This window comes from Rhipicephalus microplus, chromosome 6 (genome assembly GCF_043290135.1).
Source record: "Rhipicephalus microplus isolate Deutch F79 chromosome 6, USDA_Rmic, whole genome shotgun sequence".
NCBI classification, from domain to species: Eukaryota; Metazoa; Arthropoda; class Arachnida; order Ixodida; family Ixodidae; genus Rhipicephalus; species Rhipicephalus microplus.
The window spans coordinates 154,605,022-154,632,742 of record NC_134705.1 but is presented as its reverse complement, the minus strand read 5'-3'; the positions used below and the strand labels follow the sequence as shown (position 1 = coordinate 154,632,742).

The 27,721-nt window shown below is 42.2% G+C and overlaps 1 protein-coding gene across 1 annotated transcript in view; it reads right to left on the bottom strand.

Annotated features, from left to right (window-relative positions):
- LOC119185130 (alpha-glucosidase-like) overlaps positions 1-27,721 on the bottom strand; it is a 75,213-nt gene that overhangs the window by 10,055 nt on the left and 37,437 nt on the right. Inside the window, exons 2-3 of the mRNA XM_075866875.1 lie at positions 4,109-4,905; positions 2,016-2,333 (exon numbers count right to left, since the gene is read on the bottom strand). Coding sequence (XP_075722990.1) covers positions 2,016-2,333; positions 4,109-4,894 — 1,104 coding nt within the window. The 5' untranslated portion in view covers positions 4,895-4,905. The remainder of the gene's footprint in view (positions 1-2,015; positions 2,334-4,108; positions 4,906-27,721) is intronic.

The window sequence follows — 27,721 nt, the reverse complement described above, 5'->3', positions numbered from 1 at the left end:
TTTGAAAGTGGGCGTGTATGAGTGCAACCTGTTTTACTTATAAAACATGGTAATGATACTTCTGTGCAACGTAAATGCATGTGTACGTTACTTATCCTCATTCAAGCCATGTTTTTAATTCCAATAAACAGATGCACAAAGTTAAACCAACTATTTAAAGGAAATGCAGAAAGCATCCAGGATTAATGTGATAGCTAAACCTTTCATATTCTCTGTTCGTTCAATAAAAATTTCTAGGCTTCCTCAAAAGTATTGCTACGCAAAAAGCTATTCCTCAGATTCTGCAGCGTTTTCCTGCGACCATCACCTTTAGGTACTAGTCAACATTTTTTTACATTTACGAATCTAGGATTCAAGTAGTCATTTTACATAGACCGTAATTGCATTTACAAGGGTGTTGACGAGCTTAGACACTAGCATATTAGTATATCAGTGCAATAATGTTTGAATTTCAGTTGTAAGTAGCATATATACGTGTGAACAAGGGGAATCTTTAGGGTGGGCCGTTGTTGGCGAAGAGAAGGGAAGGGGTTGCATCTCTGAATCATCTTACGTAGCACATTGGCCTACCTCACATCCTTGCTAGTTGGATCAGAGGTGTTCATTGTTCAATGTTAAAATTTGTGGCTCCGCAGGTGTTGTACGAAAATGGTTGCGAATGACTCCTGTTCTTGCGTTGCGCGAACTGTTTACTTCGTCTAATAACTATTAAAAGCCGAGGACCTGGAGAAGGCTATTCTTTGAAGCGCAGGGCCTCTAGATTTGTATTTTACTATTTATTTCTAAGCTTTTTTTTTCATCGCACTCGACCGATGGGTCGTGGGAGCTACGCTTATTTCGCTTCACTAATAGAGAGTCATCATGCGCACGTATCTGTGAATATGAATATCATTATTCAATCAATCAACCCTTCCATTATATATTTGACGTTGCCTGAAACAACAATTAGCTCTTAATGCAGCTACACGCAAAAATAGAAAAATAAAATAAACAGTACAGTATAGATAATCTCTGAATAAAAACACAAAAATAGCGAAAATGCATAGTCAAAAAGAAATAATGGCTCAATGGGAGGATTGGAAGACGAGCCGATAATCTAGGAAAAGAAGTAAAAAATGAAGAGGAACAGGCATAACAATGTTGAAGGTTTCCCCCAAAACAGAAAAGGGACGATTCTGTACATTATCACAACTATCTCTAGAAAGAGCAAAGCTGAGATAAAAAAAATAACAGCGGACTGTGAAAAACATCAAAATAATGAAAGTTAGCAGGTACATAATATGGTGGATTGTGTCTTGTCAACTTACAACAATTCCGAAAATATACACTATTGATAATTTTAATAATATTAATAATAATAATAATAATAATAATAATAATAATAATAATAATAATAATAATAATAATAATAATAATAATAATAATAATATAGTTATTAATATTATTATTATTATTATTATTATTATTATTATTATTATTATTATTATTATTATTATTATTATTATTATTATTATTATTATTATTATTATTATTATTATTATTATTATTATTATTATTATTATTATTATTATGTCCTAAACCGTATGATTGTGAGGGACGCTGTGGTTGAGGTGTCCGGAAACGTTGACCGTTTTTTTTTTTGTTTTTTATCATACATGACATCCCACCCACTCGGGCCTCTATCATTTCGCCTTTATCGATGTGTCATCGCCCGACCGACATAGAAATATGACATTCGTGTGTGCAACCGAGTAGCCACTAAATCACCGTGGTTGACAAGCACAGATACTTGCTACATTGGAAGCCGGTGACTCTGAAACGTAACACAGTATGACTCATTGAAATAACCCTAAAGTCTAACTAAATGCACCTATTTTTAGGGCAGCAAACACTTGATTTCTCCCGCTAAACATGAAGGTACGCAGTACATACTAGCCGACCAATCTATTCTGCCTATATACATCATGGTAGTTGTCTATCTCTTAGTGAATGCAGATACATTTTTTTCCACTCACCATTATTGCAGACTCGTTGAGGGGCACGTAGTAATTGGCGTACTCTCCGTACGGGTCGAGCAGCCAGTGAGCAGCCCACGAGTGCTGGTCGCTGGTCACCGTCGGGTTGATGTCCAACACCACTCGCAGACCCATCTTGTGGGCCCGTTCGACGAATGACGCGAAGTCATCCATGTGTCCCAGGTGGGGATCGACATTGTCGAAGTCGATGATGTGCTCGTACTCGAGCGGATAGTCGAGCGCGCTGAACACCGACGTGAGCCGCAGGGCCGACGCCCCGATTCGGTGTCGGACGTAGTCGAGCCGAGAAGACAGACCCTGTGAAGAAGGGTTTCCTTATCCTGAGCGGACGAAGTCGCGGAGAGGGCAGTGGGTTGTTTGAAAGTTAAAACTACTGTTGGCGACCCTAACACAACCAGTATCTACCAGTGTGCTCAGTGAAAAAAATTTTTGTGATGAACAGTTCTTGGACTGTAGATGGCTAATAGATTGTTCCTAATGTCAAAAAACAAGTGATGCGTGTGCGAGGAGCTGGCCCACTACGGTGCGTCGTTCTTCTAACTCCATACAATTTATTTATTCATTTATATATTTGAAGTTAATACTTGAATTACCCGTAGGCAACACGAGAGTGGTTGCGTTAGAGGTACAATGCAGTGTTCACACCCAAAGAGACAAAGTATTCAGCTCGAGGAGTCTACAAATAAAACTATAATGTAAGTTTACTAGAACAAAAAAACTATAGCCGCGAATAACGCTAAACATACAAAAACACAGTGCGAAACAACACCTCAGATCATCATGAATTATAAATCAGGGCAGTGAATTCAATTGGAGATTGATTTCACTGTAACACATAAAGTTCATACAGCGAAAGTAGTGCAGAAACAACGAACACGCCGAAACTGCCGTATACTGAAGCCTACGATTTTCCTACCTTGTTCTTTATGCATGTGTGTTCACTCACCTTTCACCAGAGTTTGCTTCCTAGAGTTTCGTTTTATTGGGGGGAGGGGGCGAGAGTGTCAGAATGTGCCTCAAGAAAATGCAATAAACTGAAGTATGTATTAGGTTGTAGTATAGTTACACTTATGAAACATGATTAGGAGTCTCAAGGGAAACGAGAATCATAAGACAATCAATGTGCAATTACATTCGGACACGCAGACATTCACACAAGGCCCAATGAAACATTATTTGCTAGAATTCTGAAGAGAAAATAACTTTTGAACTTGTCCCGTACAAAACTGAAATTTAGAGTGGCTTTTATGTTAATGTTCTTTTATATATTCGGTAATGGTACGTCCCCTCTTTGTATTGGCGAAAATATTGATAAAGACAATGATATCAGACTCTGGCTATCAGACCCTGGATATTAACACAATAGCGTTAAAAAGCTCCTTTCGCAAAAATTACGGTGTCTGTGTTGGCGTCGGTCTCAGCGTCATTGGTTGTGAGTGAAGAATCATTGTTTTATGCATGACCGAAAAATTGAGAACAATGCAACTGAAAAAAGTAAATGATGGAAACAAACTGTGGAGCAGAGTGGAAACCAAACCAGGGTTGTTTGGGTCCAATTGGAAATCGAACTCCAGTCGTTTGCGTGACAAGCACATGTTCTACCCCATGACCGCGCTTCTGCTTGTGAAAACAATGAAAAGAACTTTCTCTGCTTAGAAATGCAGTGAAAGTAGCTTTCCTGCTTCACAAGCTCACGCGGCCTGTATACGTGCTTCACAATGCAACATGAAATATGGCAGTAATATTGCCTGGTACAAGCGTCCCTTGCCAGCGGGCATCAGAATATGTGACTATCGTAATGTCTCCATGGTTGAAAGCCGGCACTCCACTAGAAAAGGCACATACGCTACTGCGCCTATTCCCTTAAGGCCTCGTGTAGTAGGTCCATAGCAAATTCGAAAAAGTTTCATGCACTAAGTGTTTGAAATACGCACTAGTAACAGGATACTGCTATCACGTGCAACTCCTAAAGGTGAAGCGTTCGGGTCCCCTAGCTTTTTAGAGTCCTTATCGGCAAGAGAACTTCAAACAGTTTTTCCAGAGTTAAACTGGCATGGTAATTCCCAGCTTACCTGGAAGTCACCGAACCCGTCTCCGTCCGAGTCGACGAACGACGCGACGAACACCTCGTACATGACCGCACCCTGCCACCACTGCCTGGGAGGGTCGCACGACGAAGGCCTCAGCAGCAGAACGCCAACGACGATGCACAGCACGGCGACCAGGCACGAGACGCATAGCAGAAGGCAGCCGATGCGAATTGCCGGCCAATTCCAGCCGGCGGAAAAGGCCGAGTCGCAGCAGTCGTCCTCTTCCTCGTCCCCGAGGCTCCTTCTCTTATGGGCTCCAGCTGCTCCTCCACTTCGACTGCTTTTCTCTACGGTCTCCAGGAGGGCCGTCGTACTGCCTCCACTGTCGACTATGCACGACTCACCGCCGCAGGAGTCCAGCGGTGACTTGAGCGAGCTGCCGGAGTCCAGGGCCTTCGTAAGCGCCGTGTAGGCGTGGTGGTTTGCCGTGGAGAACAGGCTTCCCAGGCTGAGACCCCTCTTGGACTGGTCGTCCACCTGTTCCAGTTGAAAGAAGTTCGTGGGGGAGATGACGATGTTGTTGTTTCGGCAGGTGCCGTCGACGGAGTGGCGACCGCAGGCCTGTCGGTGGGAACCTTGGTGGTAGAGGTGGTGGTGATGGTGGTGCCTACTGTGGTCCTGTCGCTTTGTGTTGGCTGAAGTCAGCGACTGACCGTTTCCGGTGATCTGGAAGATGTCGCAACCAGCACCGCTACGCTCGGAAATGCCGAGGCCGCTGCGGCAGCCCGCGTCGTGCTTGTAGTTGTGGTCCTCATCATCTGTATCCATAGTTTGACAGGCTGCAAACGAAATGAAACAAATAGCGTAGTTAAAATGCTTCACCTAGCTTCCGTTACAGCTGAACTAACTGGATGAACCAGTTTATAAAGTTCTCAAACAAGACTAGAAACGTACTTATTTATGTAACAAAAAATTCTAGAAAGTGTCGCTGAAAAGCTGCGCTTTGAAGTGTCATGTTTTAGGACGTTTCATGTTACTAACTCGTCAAACATAATTTTTTTTAATTCCTTTATTCTTGTTTTAAGCAAGCCGTCAGCTATTCTGACGAAGCATTATGCAATCTGCTGAGATAATATACTTCGTTGTGATTAGTGTTGCACTTTTGGCTAGTACGTGGGACACTAGAAAGCACGAATTAAAACAGTAACGAAATGGCAAATGCCTAAACTGTGGACTGTCCTTGTTTCTTTGTCAAAGCACTTTTTCTATTCAAATTTTGGAGTTGTCAGTGACACGCTGATAGATTGTACTGGCGTTCGCGAAAATAGGCATGTGTCGTTCGCCCTTACATTTTCGTGAAGACGTCACTGAATTGACTTATTGTTCTGCATTTTTATGGAAGATTGTATAATTATACAGATAATTTTTTCATAGTCTACCAACAAACTGTAAAAATATGTTATGGCCATACTGAAATTATCAGGCGAAATTATACATTATAGAACAGGTCTACAGGACAACTAAAACCATACTATAGCTTACCTGCACATAAGATGCTCGAGCGACTCCCCCCCTCCCCCCCCCTGCCACCCAGTATAGAATTGACATTCACTTGCATCGCTCGCATAAAGCACCGGTCTATTATCCTTACACTGCATTAGATAGAACACCTGAACTGTTTATTCACACTATAGCTCGTGACATTGGCTAACTAGCACTAACAGAAAGAATAGATCAGAAAGTTCTCGACAACATTAGGCCTCTAAACGTGAGTCTAAAAATAATAAGTACAATAATCAAACCAATAGAGTGAAATAACTATACTGCAGTCAGCGAAAATTGGGGTGCTTATTTGGAAAAGGCTTCGCTTCCCGAGACAAAAGATTAAGGGAAATTGAAACACGAATATTGAAAGAAGACTCAAGAAAAATGTTTTGCGTGCCAGTTTTCTACTGCTGCTAATCACAGGAATTTTTGAACCATACAAACGTGTTGAGTGTCGCATCTGAGCGTATTATGCGCTAACAAAGGATTACGCATCAAAATTAATGAAGCAATGCGATAGGAGGGTTTTTTAAAGGTCAGGTTCCAGAAATCAAGAATTAGGGTGGGAAAAAGGGGCGTCGGGAGAGTCAATGCAAGTCAAGCGCGAACGTATAGCCCGGCTTTAGAGTCGATATACCGGCGTTATCATCAGCGACCTTTCAGCATGCCTTCTTAGCCTTCTTTCTCTTCGTGAAGGAAGGGATGGCAGCTTCTGCTGGGCAATACCTAATGACCGTCCGAGGATTTCATTAATCATCGTAATGAGCAGCTAACTCCCATCGGGGCGACGCTTAGCGCTCAGAGCTCTGGGCCATCTGTTTCATGGTTGACGCGGCAAGGGGGATTAATGTGGTCGAACGCTGGAAAGTGGTGAAAAGCAGCTCCGGTGTACAATTACTAAAGAACAGGGAAGCATGTTAAAAGGAAGGGGAGGAGTGGTCAGCGGAATGAACTTTTACACCTTTTTTTTATTGATATGATATATAAGGAGATGTTTTTTTTTTCAGTTGATAATAAAACTTTTACACCCATCGTTCATTTGCTGCCTGAGAGTAGGCTGTACTGTAAGAAGATGATGTATTTTTGATTAGACGAGGGCGCGCGTACTGTTCCTGCAGTTCGTGTTGGCTTTTCATCATTCGAGATCAAGTAATGGTAAATCTTTCTTGAATTTTCCGAAATTTGTGACAGGAACCACTGGTGCAGCAAAAGTGAAAGTTGGTATAGTTGGCAGCGCTATGTATTGTGGTGTTTTAAATGCGAAGCATTTCTTAGCAAACTTTCACGACTTCGAGCGTATCTATCTATCTATCTATCTATCTATCTATCTATCTATCTATCTATCTATCTATCTATCTATCTATCTATCTATCTATCTATCTATCTATCTATCTATCTATCTATCTATCTATCTATCTATCTACGACTTTTAGCTCTCCTGGCCGTTCCTCTAATGGTATCAATACCAAACTAGGTATGGCATAACATTACAGTATGAAGAACATCTTTGACAAGTCGTAACATGAAAACCATGACATGTGTGTCATGAATGTCATGATTTACGTTTCATGGTCTTGAAACTCTTGCGGTGGTTCGGATTACATGGTGTGTTGAAAAACAGGTATGGTATAGCATGATTACATGACGAACACAAGCAACAGACCCTAACATGAAAATCATGACATGCGTGTTTAGTAGCAACACGACTACATGCCACGCCCATGATGCGCTCGCGGCCATTTTGCTAGCTCCACATATACCAAGTGTGTTGTTATGTGATGGCAATGGGTGACGAAGGTATATAACTTGTGTAAACATGACAATCCTGACACGCGTGTCATGTAAAAACATGGCAACGTACCATGCTCATAGTGTGCTCGCGTCCATTTCGCCAGCTCCACATATAATAAATTTGGTATCACATGACGTGAATAGATTACGAAGGTAAACGACACATCCAAACATGATAATAATGACACTGAAATCATGTACGGCATCATTTATCTCCACTTCGTAACGTTGTACTGAATTTAAAGTGACTCATCAACCTTTCTCAATCGCTTCGCATATCATCGATTCCCACTGCACATGGGATCTGTCAATTTTTTTTTTTTGTTGTGTGTCAGTGCGCTGCTGGTTAATCGTAGCTCGTGCATCTTGGCAGTGTGTAGTACTATTTAAAGCACCAGTAATATTGGGTTCGTACGGCTTGTAGCCTGTGAACCGCTCGTATTCTTTAAACGTGAATGTCATCTTTCTATCTAACACCTGATATCCCTGTGTTGGGCTACACAGGTGCTGATTTTTTTAATGAACATCCTGAGTAGTCGGCGACTGGCCTTATTGGTAGAACATGACTTAGTTTATACAGTGAATAGGTTTATTACTAGTTTTTTATCAGTTTAGTGGCGAAACTAAAGAGCGAGAAACAAACGTCGGCAGTGCGCGCATAAGGGTCTAGAAAAATTGTGGTTGGCTGTGCTTTCTGCCCTGAACTTGGAGGAGCAGATTAGGATGATGAACCAAGCGAGAAAACTGACATGAGCCATTGGCCGTCCCAACTAAGGAAGCAGCGCATGCACTTTTTGTGAAGCGTAGTTTTATAAAATAAAATAGACAAAACTATTTCGCCTAATATATTCTTATAATTGATCGTTTTTTATCGCTTTTTCTTCCTTTGTTTGAACCAGCTCATGAGCAACAACTTTTTCATTTGTTTTATTCAACCAGCCAAATCAAATGAACACCGAAGTGCCAAGTACCAGCGCGCTGTTGCGGTATACCGTGTCGAGCTCGTGATCTTGTTTGCGTTCAGAGGTTGAGAGCCCGACTCTTAATCTCTAATCTATTTTCAACGTTATTCCAGCACGTACTTAGCATCCTGGAACGCCAGCGGCCGAAAGCGGCGCTACCACGGGTTCGACGCGAGTAGGTTGCTACGCCGGGACGTCCAAGCGTGCTAGTGTCTCGCTTTGATTCCCCTACCCCTTCCCCTCTATGCCGAATTGCCAATAAGGTTGTTTCACTCACTTCAACGTTTTTTTTTTTAAATTTTGTCGCCGTGCTCATATCTAGCCATCATTACGGTCTTGTCGCGAATAAAACTCGCATACCATTATGGAGCTCAATTACGGCCCGACTTTCGCTATTTTTTCGTGAGGTGTACTACTGCTCCCTTCGGTGGCGTCACGCTATGCTTCTTTGGGCAGCGTTATGGTACCCTGTTATGGTGCAGTATTATGACCCTTTTTAGGGTATGTAGTATACCTCAAGAAGACGTGATTTATACTGGAAAAGAGAGTGATATATGGGACAAGAAAATACACCCCTAAAGACACTACCCGGCACTCTTAGTTCTCACAGTGAGGCTGGCCAGGTGACCAGCTACCAGACCACTGTTTATTTTGCCATGAACATATGTCTTTGTTGCTGTGCAGTGACTCGCGCCGTTTGTTATTGAAACACCCTTGGGAAATTTCATTCGCTAAACTAAACACTACTGCTGTTGTAAACGCCTTTATCTTCAAGCCGATCTTAATAATATTTAGTTCTATTCATTAAGAAGGTGTTTTAGGTATTTCAAAGCTCGAATTTTAATTACTAAAAACAACAAACAAAATTCTTTTATGTGATAATCCTCCAGCTGTTAAGTGAGAATAGCACTCTGACGGTTGTTTCTGATTGTCGCGTACCTTTTTATTCATCATCATATCAACATTTTTGGTAACCAATGTTGATGTCATGCCCGTCTACGCAATGCGGATTGTACTTCCAAGCCTGAGCTATATATAGCTCAGAGAGTGAAGTGTATGCAACGGCAACAATAGGAAGCCTCCCAAGCGGCGACATCCTTTAGCCGTGTGAAGATGCAATCCACAATTTTTTCTTTCTCTTTCCGTTGAATCAAGCGACTTCCCCGTCCTCCCGATTTCAATGCACCCAACACGGAGTCCCAGTAGTGTTCATTACTAAGCCCGCTTTTTGTACTAACGTTGCTGAGTCCTGCCGGAAGTTGCAGCAATACGGACTCCACGCGGGAGACTCGCATCTCCGACACATTCTCTAGACAGAACGAGAACTACGGTTTCATTTTCCTTCCTCCTTCGCATTGTGGCACTCGGTACAAAAGACGGGTGCATTTGTACCACTCGCCGCAGTTCCCGAGGTACCGCAACCACGCTCCAAGCAGGAGCACACGCGCACACTCTTGCTGCCCCCGACCTTTCAGTATTCCTACGACGCTCAGTGGCCACAGCAGCTCCCCAGCGACCGTACGTCTTATTTTCCCGCACTTCCCGATGGCCCTTCGAGGACGACCCACAAGCTTTTCCTTTTCTTTGCATGGCATGGGCTGACCCCTCAGAGGCGGCTGGCGCTAATCGATCAGACTCTCTCTGACTAGGCCTGAGGCAAGACAGAAAGAAATACCCGAAAACGAACGATGCAGCAGAAAGAGCTCTGTCTCTTATACTACTGTCTTCCATTTTTCCTCCCCACACTCCTTCCTTATTCTCCGGCTCGGCCAAGCGTCCGCCGCATTTCAACGCCCCCCTTCCTCCCTATGGCCCTGGCTTGCTCCGAGCATGGCCTGCACTCCCGTGTTGAGACCTCTCGGGATCCTCCCAACCTCCCCTCTCGCACTCTCTGCCACCACCGTTCTTCCCTCTTTCGTCCCTTTTATTGTTTGCGATTCCCAGACGTCCTCTTCTTTGCCTTCGGCTCGCACTCTCTCCATTTGGGAACCGGGCTGGGTTGTTCTGGGTGTCGTCGAGGCGTCGTCTTGGCTCCTGAGAATGTTCCTCTACACTCCCTCTCGGTCGCAGTGTAGGGCGAAGGTCGCGTGCTTGTTTCAGCGCACTAAAATCATGAGTGCATGATATCGACATTGATGTGAAGTGATTATTCTGGGTTGTCTTCTGATAAATCACGAGAAACACGTCTTCATCGGGTCGGTGAGGGCACAAATAAAGAACGCTAAATTGAATTTTGTAGGATGTTCTACAATTAGTATATGAACTCCGAGTATGAAAACACAGACTGCCTCAACGATATGACAGTTAAAAAGGCGTAGCTAGCAGTTGCGTGGCCACGAGAGGGCAATTACCACAGTAAGTACTGGTACATTAGACACAGTGTCAGCTCGGTTCCAAAAAGTGGTCGACCTTGAGCTTCGTCTTTCAGAGATGAACGCGATAGCAATATCCTGTCTTTAATGCATATTTCAACGACTTAGCGCACACTTTTGAGTGCGAAGCATTTCTTATCTATTTATCTATCTATCTATCTATCTATTTATCTATCTATCTATCTATCTATCTATCTATCTATCTATCTATCTATCTATCTATCTATCTATCTATCTATCTATCTATCTATCTATCTAGCTAGCTAGCTAGCTAACTATCTATCTAGCTAACTATCTATCTATCTAACTATCTATCTATATAACTATCTATCTATTTGACTATCTAACTATCTAACTATCTATCTATCTATCTATTTGACTATCTAACTATCTATCTAACTATCTAACTATCTATCTAACTATCTAACTATCTATCTATCTATCTATCTAACCATCTATCTATCTATCTATCTAACTATCTAACTAACTATCTATCTATCTAACTATCTAACTATCTATCTATCTACCTAACAATCTATCTAACTATCTATCTATCTAACTATCTATCTATCTAACTGAAAACAACTTTTAGCTTTCGTGGCCATTTCGATAATGGTATCAATACCAAACATAGTTCCACATATACCAAATTTGGTATCACGTGCACGAATAGACGATGAAAGTAACTGACACGTCTAAACATGATAGTCATAAAATGAAAGTCAAGTAAGGCGTAATTTACATCTACCTCGTAACGTTGTGCTAATTTTAATAACATATCAACATTAATTCGTACTCCGCATGTCATTGATTCTCACTGTACGTGGGTTCTGCCAATTTTTTCATTGCATGATTCTACTCAAGAAGCCTAAATGGTGGACTACTACATTGTAGTCGATAAGTTGAAAATGGCCTGTGTCAGAGACGCTTTCGCATAGGCTGCATTTTGTGTCTGGGGAACATATGCTTTGAACCACTAGGAAATATTCTCATGAAATCTTTTCTAACTTGATATGCTCCAACTACGTGATCTTAAGGGTGATGCTTGGGATGTAAAAACAATGCGAAAATAGGGGCAAGTACTTGTTGCTATTGTTGCGCTGTTCTTACACCCCAAGCATGAACCACCAACTAGCCCAACTTTCGCTTGTCATGTTGACTTAAGGAAATACGTGCAGTAACGCGCATGCCATTTGTAATGAAGGGCTGGTTTTAACGCACGAAGTCCTTATGAGAATCACTTGTTCTGCTACTGGATGCCAATGTACGCTTGTACCACGTAGTATTACCGCGATATTGAATGTTTTATTGCAAAACCTACATGTATACAGGACGCAAGGGTAAGTAAAACATGAGCAAAATTTTTACTGCAATTCCAAGGAGACGTTTTTTAACTGTATTTCTGAGCATACACACGGCTCTGTGGTACAACACCTACTTGCCTAATAAATGTCGTGATTTCAAGCCTCACTCACATCTGGATTTCTAAAATGGTTTATTTGCATCTTCCTCAATATTTTCGGTCTCGAACAAGATGGTTATAATTGGCTCACAAACGAATATTGCTGACGCCGACGCCGGTATTTCTTCGAAACGAGCTTCTTCAAGCTCTCGTGCTAAAAACGACGAAAATTAAACCTAGTACAATCAGCAACGGCGCACATGCGAATGAGTCTACGTGAAGGATAGCGCCTGATTTCGTGCGCGTGTCAACTTTCTCTTGTGCGATGAAGAGAACTTGTGAAATGAATAGCTAAGTCAGTGCTAAAATGCCCAGTTCTCTTTGTTCCTAATGCGTAACTTGTGACACCTTACGCGCCTGATGTACTACATTGTACTTCTACTAATGTATACTATACATTGTAATGTAATGGATACATTGTATACTACTATAATGTACTACACAGGGAGCTTGTCTGCTACCTGTGTGTGTGTGCGCGCGCGTGCGTGTGTGTGTGTGTGTGTGTGTGTGTGTGCGTGCATGTGTGTGTGTGTGTGTGCGTGCGTGTGTGTGTATGTGTGTGTGTTCCGCTTTAATATAACACACACACAAACAATAGTAGAACACGCACACACGCATGCTAGGCGTAGTGCAAAATAACAAAAACAAAAACGCCGACCAAGGTGAAAGTCACAAAACTTGAAAATACGTTTCGGCTCCCCACATGGGAGCCTCGTTGACAGTCTGCTAAGCGTGCGTATATGCAAGGTTCGCCTATTCGAATAGCTTTGTCTCACGCGATTGGCGCTTTTAGAATCGCACTGAAGAGAGTGCATTTCTCTTTCGTCATGGTACGTTTTCCAAAGCCTGCTCTGTACAACATAAAAAACAAAATAAGTACCATAGGTTACGCTTTCCGGCTAACAAGCCGCTCGATCACAGCTTTTATCCGCGTGGCAGTTGCCAAGGAAAGTAGGCTCGGTCGCTGTCCTGCTTATCGAATAACAATCGAGATACGGGGTATAGACTTTATTCACTTTATTGGTCCCACGCCGTTGGTCTCTTATACTCTTTTTTTTCTTTTTCATGAACGTTTTACCTTGGCAATCACACTGACCTTAGAGATATATTACTGCTTAATCGTGTTATCTGTTTTACACCAGAATTCCTTCGACACTTATTATCTTAAAGGAAATATGATTATATTTGAGACTACGCTGTCTTCAGTCATTCATCCAGCTCAATACAACTTTATTCACATATTTTGTTGCCTCTTTTGACACAGCCATTAAAACCTGTGTGCTGAGCTCAAAGAAATCCCGCCATGTATGCAAGTTATCTGTGAAAACCTTTTCTTAAAGAAGTCCGTTTGCCTATGTTGGCACACAAACTGTAGAAGAGCTGCGAAGAAAGATTTTAATTTCTTTTTTTTTTGGCAGACAAGGGAGGCATGGTTAGAGTGCTCATGATTTATTCAACTTTCGGCTCGGCTTTGTCGGTATTTCACACCTATTCTTCAATTAGTGTTATTGTATTCTATTTAAATTATGAAAAGAAAATCCTCCGATATTCATCGTCTTCCATCAGTCATGATTTATTATGCAAGCGATCTTACTTAAGACGAATCGAGCCGCTTTATTCATGAACGAATTGCAAACTTTCGTAAATGCTAATGGATTCTTCGCATTTGATATTTTTTGTTGAATGCTTAAGTTTGCTTTAAGCGAAAGATTCAAGTGGAAATGTGTTTCGTGCTGCGTGGGAAACTCCACCATGAATTTGCATGAAAAGTTGCTATAAGAAAACCTTTTTTTATTGCTCTTGAGCTACAGTCATGACTTGAGAAGGGAAAGGCAGCCTTAAGGCGTGCGCATGTTCGATAAATATTTGATGGAGTTCTTGTTTGTGCAGAGAAACTGGAACGAACGGGAGCTGTTGTATATCTATACAAATTTTTTGTTGTGGCTCCAATACCCGTTCATTAACAGCAAAACCATTTAGTTGAGTCGGCACACCACCCTGCGCAGCTTTCACCTCGAACATCGACTTAGGACTACACAGGAAGCCCGCGAGGCAGTGAAGAGGCAAAACGGTAATAAAAAAGATTGTAAAAAGGGTGTATTTTTGTCCTACAACATTAATCCTCATCTGACTTGCTTGCGCTTCGTTTCTTGTAAACTCGGCGCTGGCCACTTTCCTATCAAGAAAGCTGCGTCACTCTGATAACGCACGTGTCGTTCGTGACATGAAAGCGTCAGGCGTGCGTTAGTAGTGCAAGGAATGGAACACAAGAGATGTGATGAATATTGCTCTGGGATAACAAAATGACGTCCTTTTTATTTGGTCTTTTTCTGGAATGAAGGCCTTGACTTGCTCACGTGGCAGGCCGAGGCACAACCATCTAAACCGCTGGTTTCATTGAAAGTTTATTTCTCTCTCTCATCCACGGCCCAATACGTTAAAATAGTTTTCGTGATACGTTCCGAAATGTTTTGTTGACGATAAGTGACTAATCGCTATAAAAAATTGCAGATATTTAAAATTTCTTGGTCATTTGTGATATGCACTTTTATGCATTACACTGCATTATCCGACGAGATTCAACGAAAAATAGAAAAATACGCAATTTATCACTAGAAACAATGAGTGGTAATCACCTTCTGCACCAATGGTCAACTCTTCAGCATTCGCTCACAAAGCTGCAGTATGCTTATTTTGTTTATTTTTTTGCTGACGGTTCTATATTTTCTGTTTTGTGGAACGTTTGTTCGATGCAATCAAACAGTATAGTTAGGGCGAAGATATACGCTTCCTAGTACTTTTTCGAAAAGCTTGCTTCAGCTACAGTCCCTGTCCAAGAAATTTTTACCACTTTGTATGTGTGTATGTATGTATGTATGTATGTATGTATGTATGTATGTATGTATGTTGGTGCCAAAAAAGAGAAAGGGGGGCCTCACTTCTTCGTAGCCACAGTCACGCGAGAACAATCAACATACCGACGAAACAAACAGCAAATAACATTAGTTTCAGCGAAACACAGACATAATGTAGAAATGAAAGTAACAAGAAACAAATAAAATATGCACGCGGAGTTGTGTCGATTGCAATTTTAAACTGAAAAAAAAATTGGATGGGAGAAAAGCAGCAGAGTAGCACAATTCACAACATGCGCGCGTGATTCAAAGGAACTAAGTCACTTTCTGGGTGCCCGACGTTGTTTTTAAGTCTGTCTTATTAATATTTCAAGATGTTGGTGTAAAGACGTATAATTATTCTTGCTTTACCAGACATCATTTGACTGTCTGATATTTACGTTGCTCACAGTTGAAATAGAAGCGAAACAAACAAACAGGGCTGCTCCCACCATCATGAGAATCGGTAATAGACGAAAGTGGATCGGGTCGTTAGAAATGTACATCAGCACTCACTCTACATTGATAAATTAAGGTTTCCACAGTGTCTGCCGGTGTTTGCGGCTATATCACCATCACATGCGCACGAACTTGCGTTGATGGGTTTAACATCTCCATCACGACTATAGGCCCCAGTTTTCTAGCTCAAACCTCTGTGGTAGCTGAAGTAGTTAACAAACACCTGTACACAGCGTACGATAAATACCGCACGAATTTTCCAGGGACAAGCATATGATAAATATTAGTACTCGATACGCACCCAAGAAAAGCACCGTCGATTGCGGAGAGTAAAGGCAAGCTGTGTGCCCTTCAGTAACTTGGTATTATAATTTACCCTAAGGGCTGCATGCAGAAAGTCTTGCGCAGAAGGGATCGCGTCGCTGAAGGGCTGTACACAACCCTTCAGTGACGCGAGATGCAGAGCTTGCAGCTTTCACCTCGAACACGCGAAGGTTTCCGCTACCCGCTGGCATGTTTCATCACAACAGTTCACTCATTGAAACTGTATTTAACGAAATTCACTGAAAATCCAGAAGCCAGCCAGCGCACTGCTGTTGAGGGCGCCTCCTAGCTAGCATTGAGCAAAGAAACTATGGCATCAAGGGGCCAAAACGCTGATACTGCCGAGGCACGTCCTGTATAGGCACATGTTATAGTAATGGGGCAGTATTTCGCTTTATCTCTAAAAAACAGTGACTTCCGTTTTTGTTTTTGCTGATGGTTCTTTCCTGGTATTAATATTATTTTTTTTGCTGCAGAACTTATTGATATAGAGTAGCTGAGGTAATATGTACCTGCACTTCCTCACACCAAAACAGTTAGCTAGCGCAAAACAGAACCCCGCGCCGAAAAAGTTGTTCTGAACGGGAGAAGATGTTAATTATATAGGACGCGTTTCGAGCGGTACATGTGTGAGCGTCGGTGGCGCGTTGGTTGAAGGGCGCTACTGACTCGCATTGTTGCGAACCGAGGGATCGGGCTTTCGTCTCTTTGCAATTGAAATCAAGGAAAGTTGTTTTTTTTTCTTTGTCGTCCGCGTGCATATTAGTGACGTATTTCGGTCACGGAAACACTTCCCCGAGAACTTCTTGAATCCCAGAGAGCGGCGATTTCGTGTTCAAAAATCTGAATAAGGTATTTGGTCCATGTCCACCAGCGCACCGTCACGTAAGAGAGGAAACCCATGTTGCAATGAACAATCTTTAGAATATGCGAATACCATAAGAAAATTTACATTTTAGTGCTTCACAAAAGCTAGTGTACTAAGATAATGTTTATTTTCTTTGCGATTGAAGGTGACAAAAGAAGTTTTCAGCTTCTTGAAGACAACAGATCATGCTATGACGACTGTAAAGTGCAAGTTTCTGTGAACGTGCAGTCCAGTTTCTCTCTCTCTCTCTCTACATCTTGCAAGCTCCACCGCCCATTTCCCCAGTGTAACGTAGCATGCCGTTCCTTCTAGACTGGTTAACATTCCGGCCTTAACTTTCTCTTCCACTCTTTCATTGCTTTTTATTTCCAATTACTCATATTTGATATTAAAATCGTGCGGTTTAGTTTTTTTTAGTGTAAATACGAAGGCACCATGTTCAATATATTATTTGACGTTCTAAATATTTGTGTACAGGCGCCCGACAATTTTTTATCATAATGAACTTATGCGCCCATACTTCTTGTCAATAGTTCGTAATAAATTAAATACTTGTCGTCATGCATGCTCTTTAGTGTATGGCTTTTTGTTTCTTTGGTTTTTTAAAGACAATAAGTACAGTCGCTGCCAGTGCGTCAGAGCGTCCACCTCTTCTATATGTGAAGCCCATGTAAAAAAAAAATACCCTCCCTTCAAAGAACTGCGCACCGAAAAAGCGTTTCCCTACCTAAGCGAATGTGCAAAGCATTAAAAATTCAATAAATTTATTCTTGTTCTCGGCAGAATCAATATCACGTTACCGCCATCGCAGACATGCAGGAAAGAAAGGGGTGCATCACGCGGGTGCTCTTTATTTAACAGGGAACGCGGGTATTGATTTATGCAACCTCAAACAAAGCTCTCTGGAAAAGGTGATTCTCTATTGTATTGTGCTCGCTAAACAATGGAATCGTTTGGAAGGGTTGGAAGTTTCTGTCCAGAAAGTTGAAGGCTTGGAAAAGTAGAAAAAAAATTAGAAAGTAAGGGGACGCCAGCCGGGTAATATATCAAAGTGATCGTTAAAACTAACTCTGCAGAATCGGATAACGGCTCTGCTTGCAGTGTGATTATGTCAGCTTAGGTAAATGGTGAACGGTAGTGCGATTTATCACTGTAACCACAGTAGAACATAGCACGCTCACTTTCCCACGTTTTGCATGGTAAAGACAATGCGCAGTCAACAAACAACAATCGAATGAAGCAACAACAGTGGTGACATCGGCACTCCATTTATATGATCCATCGCCCCACTACCATACGATTCAATAATGGTAACAGATAAGAATTGGCTCAAGATAACGAGTACCATTCTCAGTCGAGCACTTGTAAGGGGAAAGAAAAATGCCGCAGACGAAAAAGACGTAATCCGAGACAGGTAGCACCTTCACATTTCTCGCATAACGCCTGGGGAGTGTTTATAACAATTTAAGTAAAATAAGAATTCAAGCTATGTTGACAGCTTTTATGCCTGCCATAATCGTGAATCAGCGGTTTCAAATGACACGTTTAAACCACACACACGTGTAAGACGGTGGATGTCTTCTACCCAGCCTCGACATCTCTATTGTGCTCACTCTTAGCGCGAGACCGTGTTATGTAGCTTCAAGCTGACTTTATCCATCTCTTACATACTATTCTCCTCTCTTTACTAATCCTGCCTCTTCATTATTCTCCTTTTTCTACATCCCAACTTTAAGGTAGCCAACCGAGCCGAAGCTTGATTAACCTACGTGCCCTTCATGTCCATTTCTCTATCTCTCTCTATTTAGTCTACAGCGTGCCTCACTTAACCACCGCTTTCCCATTTAGCGAACGCTGTTTTGGTGCGACATTGAAGCATGTGTGCCAATGGTTGAACAGGTGCACTGACGTGAAGTATTTTCTGTTTATCTGCACGAAATCAGCATTTCTTCGGATTCACATTATCAGAACTCTCTTGATAACCGTATTATACATACAGGAATCATTTGCTGTGAACTTGTCATGATCACATGTTCAAACAGGTATTCCTATTTTTTTCTTTAAATTTGCTGAGCATTATGACTGTTCTTTTGTTTCGTTTTGTTTTTGCGGTAACTTTCCATCCAACACGCCTTTGCTCTGTCCTACTGAGAACCTAAGAAGGCTGTCTAATCATGAAATAAAACAGAAACACAGAAAAAAACTTGAGATTGGTGCCAGGGATTTCAAGTAACATTGTCCTATGCTTCCCCTCTGACTCTTTCAGGTTCACCTTCTTTTCATCTAAAATCTTCTCGAGAAACAATCTCAGTTCGCTGATGTCGCAGTTGTTAGCCTAATCCAGGTTCTTAAACTAACTTCGCGGTTGAATACCAAGATAAGATGACGCTTCTGTTTAGTTTTTTTTTCTTACTCTGACTTCGTAGTGCTTCTCTTGGGAGAACACGCCCACATTTTCCATTTGAGCAATTTCGTTAGAACACAGAAGGCTCTTGTTCGCTCCCACGCTGCAAGTTTTCCGAAAGAGAGCACCGCACGCAGCACAAAATTAGAGTCTGTTCTACAAAAAATTACCACATCTTCGACGCAAGTGATCTCGTACCAACCCTTCACCGCTATAGCGTTTCCTACAATATTTAATAGAGAAAACTAAGGCGCTGCGATCATTCAGCCACCACAGAAATCTAACCTAACCTAACCTAACGTACATGCATCTGTCAAATCGTACATGCATCTTTCTAGTCTTTGTGCTTGCGGGCTTCGAAAGCACTCGCGGCTTTGTTTTTTGTTGTGTTTATGTCTGTTTTAGGTAAAATGGACCATCGTGAACTTTGTGAGCTGACTTGAGTTGGTGAGCCCAAGATTATTAAGAAGATAAATTGAAACAGCTGAAAGTGTGTCAATGATTACCTCGTCGCAGAAGCGCTCCAAACCACGCAAAGCCACATGAAGTCGAAAGGTCGAATAATAGACAAATTTGCGTAGTACTCATCATTGCAGTGCTGGCTGAATCGGCACGCATTGGAGCTCCCAAAAAGACAAGTGTCAACATCCCCTTCAGTGTACTTATTGGAAACTCAATGTTTTAAAGCAGAAGGGTAGCACGTCCAATCTGTAAAGTGGCACAGAAGTGTGCTACTTGACGCACGCCGACTTCACCACCTCAGCAGTGCATTCATGGGAGTTAACGACAATTGTGACAGCCCAGAGGGTACTGTGCAGGCACCCCTCTGGGTTTTGATAAACTGAGCCTTCATTGAAAAGGTGTGTGATCGAGCTTGAAAATAAAGGCGCCTGTATGCTAAGCCCAAATTAATGTCGTACTGGCATGAACCTTATTTTTATTACTACCCATTAGTGTTCGTTTTCTTTTTGTTCGTCGAAATGCTGAAAAATAATTCACAGCATATCCACGGAGAAAATGACGACCACTTGGCGCGGCGCGGCGTGGAGCATCTATCTATCTATCTATCTATCTATCTATCTATCTATCTATCTATCTATCTATCTATCTATCTATCTATCTATCTATCTATCTATCTATCTATCTATCTATCTATCTATCTATCTATCTATCTATCTATCTATCTATCTATCTATCTATCTATCTATCTATCTATCTATCTATCTATCTATCTATCTATCTATCTATCTATCTATCTATCTATCTATCTATCTATCTATCTATCTATCTATCTATCTATCTATCTATCTATCTATCTAGCTAGCTAGCTAGCTAGCTAGCTAGCTAGCCAGCCAGCCAGCCAGCCAGCCAGCCAGCCAGCTACGTCTTTTGTTATCTCGTAATCACCCCCTTAACTTGCCTGAAACCAAAATTAGTATGGCATGGTGAAATGGTTTGACAAATATAACGCGCCGGTCATGACTAATGTCACAACCTCGTCACGTATGTCGTAAACACTTTCCACCAGATAAAGGCACATACCCAGGGGCGGGTATGTACCAGTGGTATGCAGGTATGCGCCACAGGTGATAGACAGTTTATACCTATCCAGGAACGGTGAAAACAGACAGTGGTAAAATATGCGTGAGAGCGTTGAGAAAAACTGATATCGACTGCATTGACTCGACGAACTTGAGGGTCCCAGCAGGAATCAAACCCAAGCATACTGTGTAACAATCAAGTATGCTACGAAAGAGCCACGCCGGGTCTCTCTATTGATTTGGGAAAACACACTATGGAAGTGCAATATTGGTGAAACGTCCATTGTGATTGCAATGCTCACTTTCTAACTGTATGAATATCACATATGTACTGCTGCAATACAGCCATCTCTTCAAGTTAACTTTGGTTGTAGACAAGTGCCATCCACTGAGGTTCACGTATGTAGCTGTGTCCATCGCTACCAACCACGCGAGCACAAGTGGTACATGTCAGCTTACCATTTCTCGAGTTTCAAATACTGGTGTTGCTGCTGGCACCGTTCCGCAAGTGTAAAACACTGGTTATATGCAACATGTGTGACTGTGAACATATGTCTGTGCATACCAAAGTTTTACATATATTCAGCGTCCTTTCTTAACGCAACGCTAAATAATAAAACTTACACCTTGCCGCCCTACGCTTCAGATAACGTCAATACCTAACTAAGGTGGGATCTGCCGCCGTTTTTATTAGTTATCTTCCTAAAATAATTGAAATATTGTAACATATACTCAATAGTGTTTGCGAATCGTAACTTTAGATTTTTAATATAGTATTATGATAATCATACCGCTTGTTTTCTCCTTTGCTTCAACCTCGTGAACTATGTAACTGTTTGGGAAATATTACTCCGCTTTTTCAATAGTCATGTATAGGGCTCAAGTATCTTTATAAACAAATCAGTAAATAAAGTGCACTGTAAAATGGTCTCACCAAATAACTCTCGCTTTTGAATTGTCTGCCCTAGCTAAAACTGGTGCGAATCGCTCGCGCCTAGTCCACGAAATGCTCGGAGTGCAAAATGCTTTCATTGTTCCCGCAGTTGGCACGCGTGGGGTATTGGTGCGGCATGCTCTGTAAGCAAAATGGGCCAAAACACCATTCTCATCCCATAGTATAGAACGCCATCACTGGCCGCGCATTCACTGAAACGTAGTGTATAGAGAAACGCTGCTGGGCGGGGAAAACACTAGGAAAAGTTGTGCGAGCACGAAATGGTCGTGGCGAGCTCCATATGAGAAAGTGAAAACGAGTCTAACTTAATTAGAGAACCATGCGACCCCCGCGTGCGATGCTCTTTAAAAAAGAAAAAAACTTCTGACTGGAAGTTCACACAAGTGTAGGTGGAGGGCTCGCTCTGCCCCCCGCGAGAACGGCGAAACGCCGATGCGCCGTTTTATAATTGTGCACCGGGCTCTGACGCACACACCCCCTTCTCCTGGGCGCGTTGTTCGAAACGGATAGTGCGCTGGTTACCGAAAAAAAAAGAGGCCCTTACACGGGGTGGGAGGGAAATGTGGTGGGTTTAGGGGGGCGTAGCTGTTTTGAAACTGACATCGTTTCGGGAGTCCAGCGGAGAAAGAATGTGTGTTCGCTTATTTGTTTGTAACTGGAGGGGTAGCAAATGAGATGGACAAGAGGTGGAGGGTTCTCTAGTCTTGACGAGTTGGCGATGCCCCGTTCGTTTGTGCCTTACGCCGCATGGAGAAGCTTTTTGCGTACTCTGCCTGCAACATACTTTTCGAGTAAGCTTAGTTTAAGCGGATGATGTGGAAGTGGCTGGCGTTTCGGTCGACAAGGCGACATAGTTGTGGGCTGCCCTCTTAGCAGAACGCGAGAAATCAACGACTGAATTCAGGTTTGGCAGTGAGCGAAATCATTGATAAACTTTTCAAAAACAAGACACGAGAGAATCAATCTGCCGGTGCGCCTTCACTGTGCACCAGTTACTTCAAATAGAGGAAATCAAGGGTTATTTCAGTACTCGAATATTTTCGATCATTTTGAAAGTTACGGTTCCGAGAATCGCAGTTTGATCAAAAAGACTTTGAAGTGTTTATTGCGATACTGGCTCTCTCATACCGCAACGTCGGATACTAACTCAACCTTTTTTTAGCAGCGATGATTTATGATGACCTCGTCTCTTTGAAGATGCTCCCGATTGCCAAAGACCAACTGCACGATCATTGTGCTGTGTGCGTTCAATCTCACCAAGCACGGTGATTTGTGATCTCTTGGTGTGAAATGTGCAAAAGAACACTCTGGCAAGCTTGCAGTTTGACCCTTCATTTCTTCTTTTAAATGAGGTAAGCGACAACGCTGATACAGCAAGGATTATGGTTAGCTTTACATGAATAAAGTTTCTTCGTGGTAATACGCATGAAAATTTACAAGTTCGTATACTAAAAAAACAAAATTTAGGCAATGATTCAGGATACACTGAAGCTTTGTATGCACTTTCGGTCATGTGCGTTATACGTGCGTCACATTCTTAACCATATATATGACAGTGAAAAATTGTTGGAGTTAATCGTCAATACTACAAGAACAATTTATGGGCTGTCTGTTGCTCTTGACAAATCGTCGAACTGCAATTGTCGCAAAAAGCAAGGTTGAGCCAGTGTAAGCTTGTCTTGTCCTCGACGCATTGAGAGTAATGACTTTCACTTTTCTACGATTTCTCCTAACATCAGACCCCCAGTTTCCAAAAACAAGTGCCGTGTATGGGTATGTGCGTTCAAAGCATTTAATCAATGTTAACTATTATCATGTATGGGCTGGTAATTAAGCAATGTACATATATTCATTTCATTTGCTGCATTAGAATAACAGAGCTATGCAGGAGGACTCGCACAGAAAAAAAATATATTTGAAGAACGGGTTGGTTTCACAATTATAATGAGCCCTTAGACCAGGTTCTACATTTCTCAACATCTTCAGTGAACGCGCCCACCATATTAAAAATGTCACCGTGATCTACAGTGGCAAAATCAGCAGCGCTACGTACTGGGGAGGAGGAGAGGCGGGTGCGCCACAAAATCTAATAAATAAAGCAGTGTTGTCATTCTGTCTACACCTTTCAATATCTTCGTATTTCGTCATGCCTCCTACTCTTCCTTTTCGTATAATGAAAATAACTCGGGAAGGAAGAAATACAAGTCAATGAATAAACCGTACAAGACGAAAAGCGAAACCAATTTCGATAATAAAATTCATGTAACTCCGATGTCACGCCAGCATTTCGAAAAATCTTCGCGGCTACGTGTCTGTAGTGATCTTACGCACAAGTACACCACTACAACTCTGTTTTAGTCATTGGCTGAATTCCATGTCCATTTATAGGCCGCTAATTACTTATTAAATATATGTCATAATCAGAACACATGACAATGATCGCATATTGATTTGATTACATCGTTATAGAACACCTAAATATGCGGGGCAATAAAGAGCTGAGGAAATGCCTAGTGACGAAAGCAATGTGAGATGCGAAGCGTGGCTAGTAGAAAACCGATAATCAGAAACTTTCGTAAGAAGTACTGCAAACATGCCTTCCACAGCTACCCATACACGCAAGCAAACTGAATGGTGCAGTATTCACGATTACTAAAATTTCGGAGCATTACAAAATTTGGGAAACAAATTAGAAGCCCACACAGATTTGTGCCGAAGAGATTCGTCCACGCAATCAAAATACCCTCATCTCTGGTTATGGTGCACGTTTAAGCGGATGATGTCCTGTTCCATTGTGAGAGGTTCGCATTAGGCTCGTTATAGTTTAAGCCTTAACGCAATCAAAAGTTCCGAACACTTGGCGGCTGGCGTTCTTCATTGCGCATGAATGCATTTTTACTGCCGTAAAACGGTTCCTATATTTTCCTCATTATCGGTTAATCTGATTTGAGCATATTAGGAAAACGAATCTCGCTAATGCAGATGTAATGAATGAAATCAGTAATAAAACAGCATTAATGGAATCGCTCATTCCGCCCATCACAAAGCGACAGCGAGTGATCCCAATTGTCTTCCTGGATTGAACAGGAGCCACAGTATAGAGACGAAAAAAACCTTCTGTTAGATGCTAGGAAGAAGTGTAACTCGTCCGGTTTGTAGGATTCGAAGGCATCTTTCGTTCCTTACTTTCATTTTCTGAGTTTTTGATCGTTTTTATTTTCAATTTTTTTTATCTGTGTCAGCTACGTCAAGCGCTATCCGTCACGTAGGTGGGGTGGTATCTCTTTCTAGACATCAGCGATCTGTCCGGCGCTCAAGCCTGGCCTCTCAACCACGCCTTTTTCGTGTCCAAACAAGGGCTTTCTGTTATCCTCGGTACCGGATCGTCTGCGGGATGTCGAGATAGAGTCGTACCGCGTTTGTTTCTCTGCATGGAGGCCCGACGGTGTGCACTATCTTATTTTCCAATATTTTGTTGGCATTCTTGAAGGGCCCCGATGTCGTACTATAAAATCATGGAGAACGCTAAAACTTCATTCACCATCTCAGTCAAAACACTGGCTTTGCTGTTTAGTAGAAAACTAAGTCGTATCATCAAAAAAGTATGCCTTTGCACCTGCAACTAATGCTTTAAAGCTATTCTAAGTTCCCTACAGCAAGCACAGTTTCTCTGTGACCACAGCAACGTAATTATCTCTTTTCCGAATTGGCACTATACTGGCTATGCGTCCGTAAGACAAGACGCGGATATGCACAGCTGGCCTCTGGTTAAAGTTACAGCGTTAACGAGCCTCGTCTCGCTAAAATTCTACCATCGGCGCCAGTGTCGAAGTCATTGGATATGAGCGAAAAGCCATCATCTTGTACATGACCAACAAAATTGAGAAGTTCGCAAATCATATATTTAATACACTGCCGGGTCCAACAGAGGAGTCAACCAAAGCCGTCTGCAAGGGAAGCAGTTGTTCTAGCACACAGCCACAAAATTTTTTTGAACTGCTCCGGGAAAAAAAACACAACGTTAATATCGCGTAGTGAAGGAGTCACCTAAATGCATCATATATCGCTGTAACAGAGGCGTTGAATGGTGGCAGACGTCAAAACGTGAATTGCGCAACGAGGGGATGCGATAATGGCCCACCAATTACAAAGCACTCACACATATTTATTCACAAGCAACACCGTAACCTCCCCACAATGTGAACAAAAAGTGAACAGTTATTAAGTTCACGTGTTGTGGTAACTTCTCTGACTCGAAAAGTAAATAATAATGGCACAATGGGCACATAACAACACTGCTTACAAGAGGCACTAAAAAATACTTCGAAACAAAAAATGTTAGACGAACAGTCGTTCGTCACCTAACAGCATAGTTGAGGCTTGCACCGAGCACTGAATCACGTTATAAATCAAGAAGGCGTGACCAACAAGGGCCAATCATGCTATCACAATCTGCTCTCAGAGGCGAAGCTCAAGCATCCTTCAATTTTTCGATCATTCAGTACATCTTCATTTTGAAGATAAAAATTGCGAGGTATTTTTGACCTTATCTGTTTTCTTTGATTTACATTCACACTGGCGTCCACTGGAGAATTGTAAATTGTAAGGAAAATATTCAAAGATCTTTATGTCATATGATTTTATGCCTCAGAATGTCCATGTGTAAAACGTCCCATAAGCGTGTGCAGAAAAAAGAGGCCGCTTTGAAAGGGTTCACAATTTTTTTACTAAAATTGTTTAAACTCTATTCTTACGTCAGTTAGATTAATGGCTTCTTCGAATTCAGCAAAGCATGCTGCAACCAAACGTAATCACACAACAACTGCACAAAAAATTTTATATTCTTGCTGCTTCTTGAATGCTTTTTGTTTCTTAGTTCAGCACGGCCTACGCAATGTTTTGTTTCCTCATTCGGCCTTGTGCCTTTCAAACGGTATCTGCTTACTTCCTCTCACTCGCCCACTTCCATTTATTCAAATCTGAGCTCAAGAAGGAGCGAGTTTTTTTTATGGATTTGCTGCTCCAACAGCCTCGTTTGTTCTCTTGCTGCGTTACGTCTGAAATAAATGGTCTATGCCACTAAGAAACTTCGGTAACGTTCAATCGCTTTTCTTCCTCATTTGTTGATTTATTTTTTTTGTTTCTGTATACGGCTTGTGCTTGCAAGAGGAAGCAAAAAAATCGCAGCACTTCCACGTGAGAACGACGAGGAGTGGCGTGAAGATTTCGTCCATCTTTCCGGCAGTGCGTCCGTCTGTCCGTCCGTTTTTGTTTCGCAGGATTCTGCACAGGCACTTACGCAGGGCGGAACGTGTTAGCACATGCCAGCGCGTTCTGGCCACAGTGTCTTACCCAGAGCCTTGCACAACTGTTTTGCATCTGCAGTAAGGCTGGCCTCTCACATCGGACTGAGCTCGACGATAAGCTGCTTCGTATTTGCAATCTTCAACAGAAGACTAGTCCGTAGATTCCGGCTCTTGTTAAACACTGGGGTAACATGCTTGAGCTCCGTTCGTTAGGTATCTGCACACCGTGCTTAGGCGATGAGTTTTTCAGTTCCATTGCTACTCCTTAGTGATACATTCGTACATTTTTATACGTTCAAAATAACACTAAGCAAACCAACGTCGCTTAAAACGAAGAAAGTTTTCCCCAGTTGAAGGGGGAATTCGCAAACACGATCGCAGTTTGAGAAGTTTCTCGGCACTCCCCAGAGGTTTCGGCAGGGATGGATATCCTTATCGTGCTCGCTATGTCAACGAAAGGAGGTCCACTGAACAACTTTCACGCTCAGCAAACAGGAAACAGCGGAGCGTGAACTACGAGAACACTTTCACGTAGGGCCTGCTGTCTCACATCATTTCCGCACGGCGAGCTCACAGCGCACCCTTAGGGACGATTCCATCGATTCGAAGGCGTTATCAAAAAAGGAAGCAAGATTGCGAAGCGATGCACGCACGCAGGATGTAGCCGTGGCGGATTCGGAATGGTGCGTCTTTCTGTGTTTTTCGTTTCTTCTTCAAGTACACGAAGACGTATTGTTCTTCAAGACACGTCAGAAACAAGAGGTTCGGAACA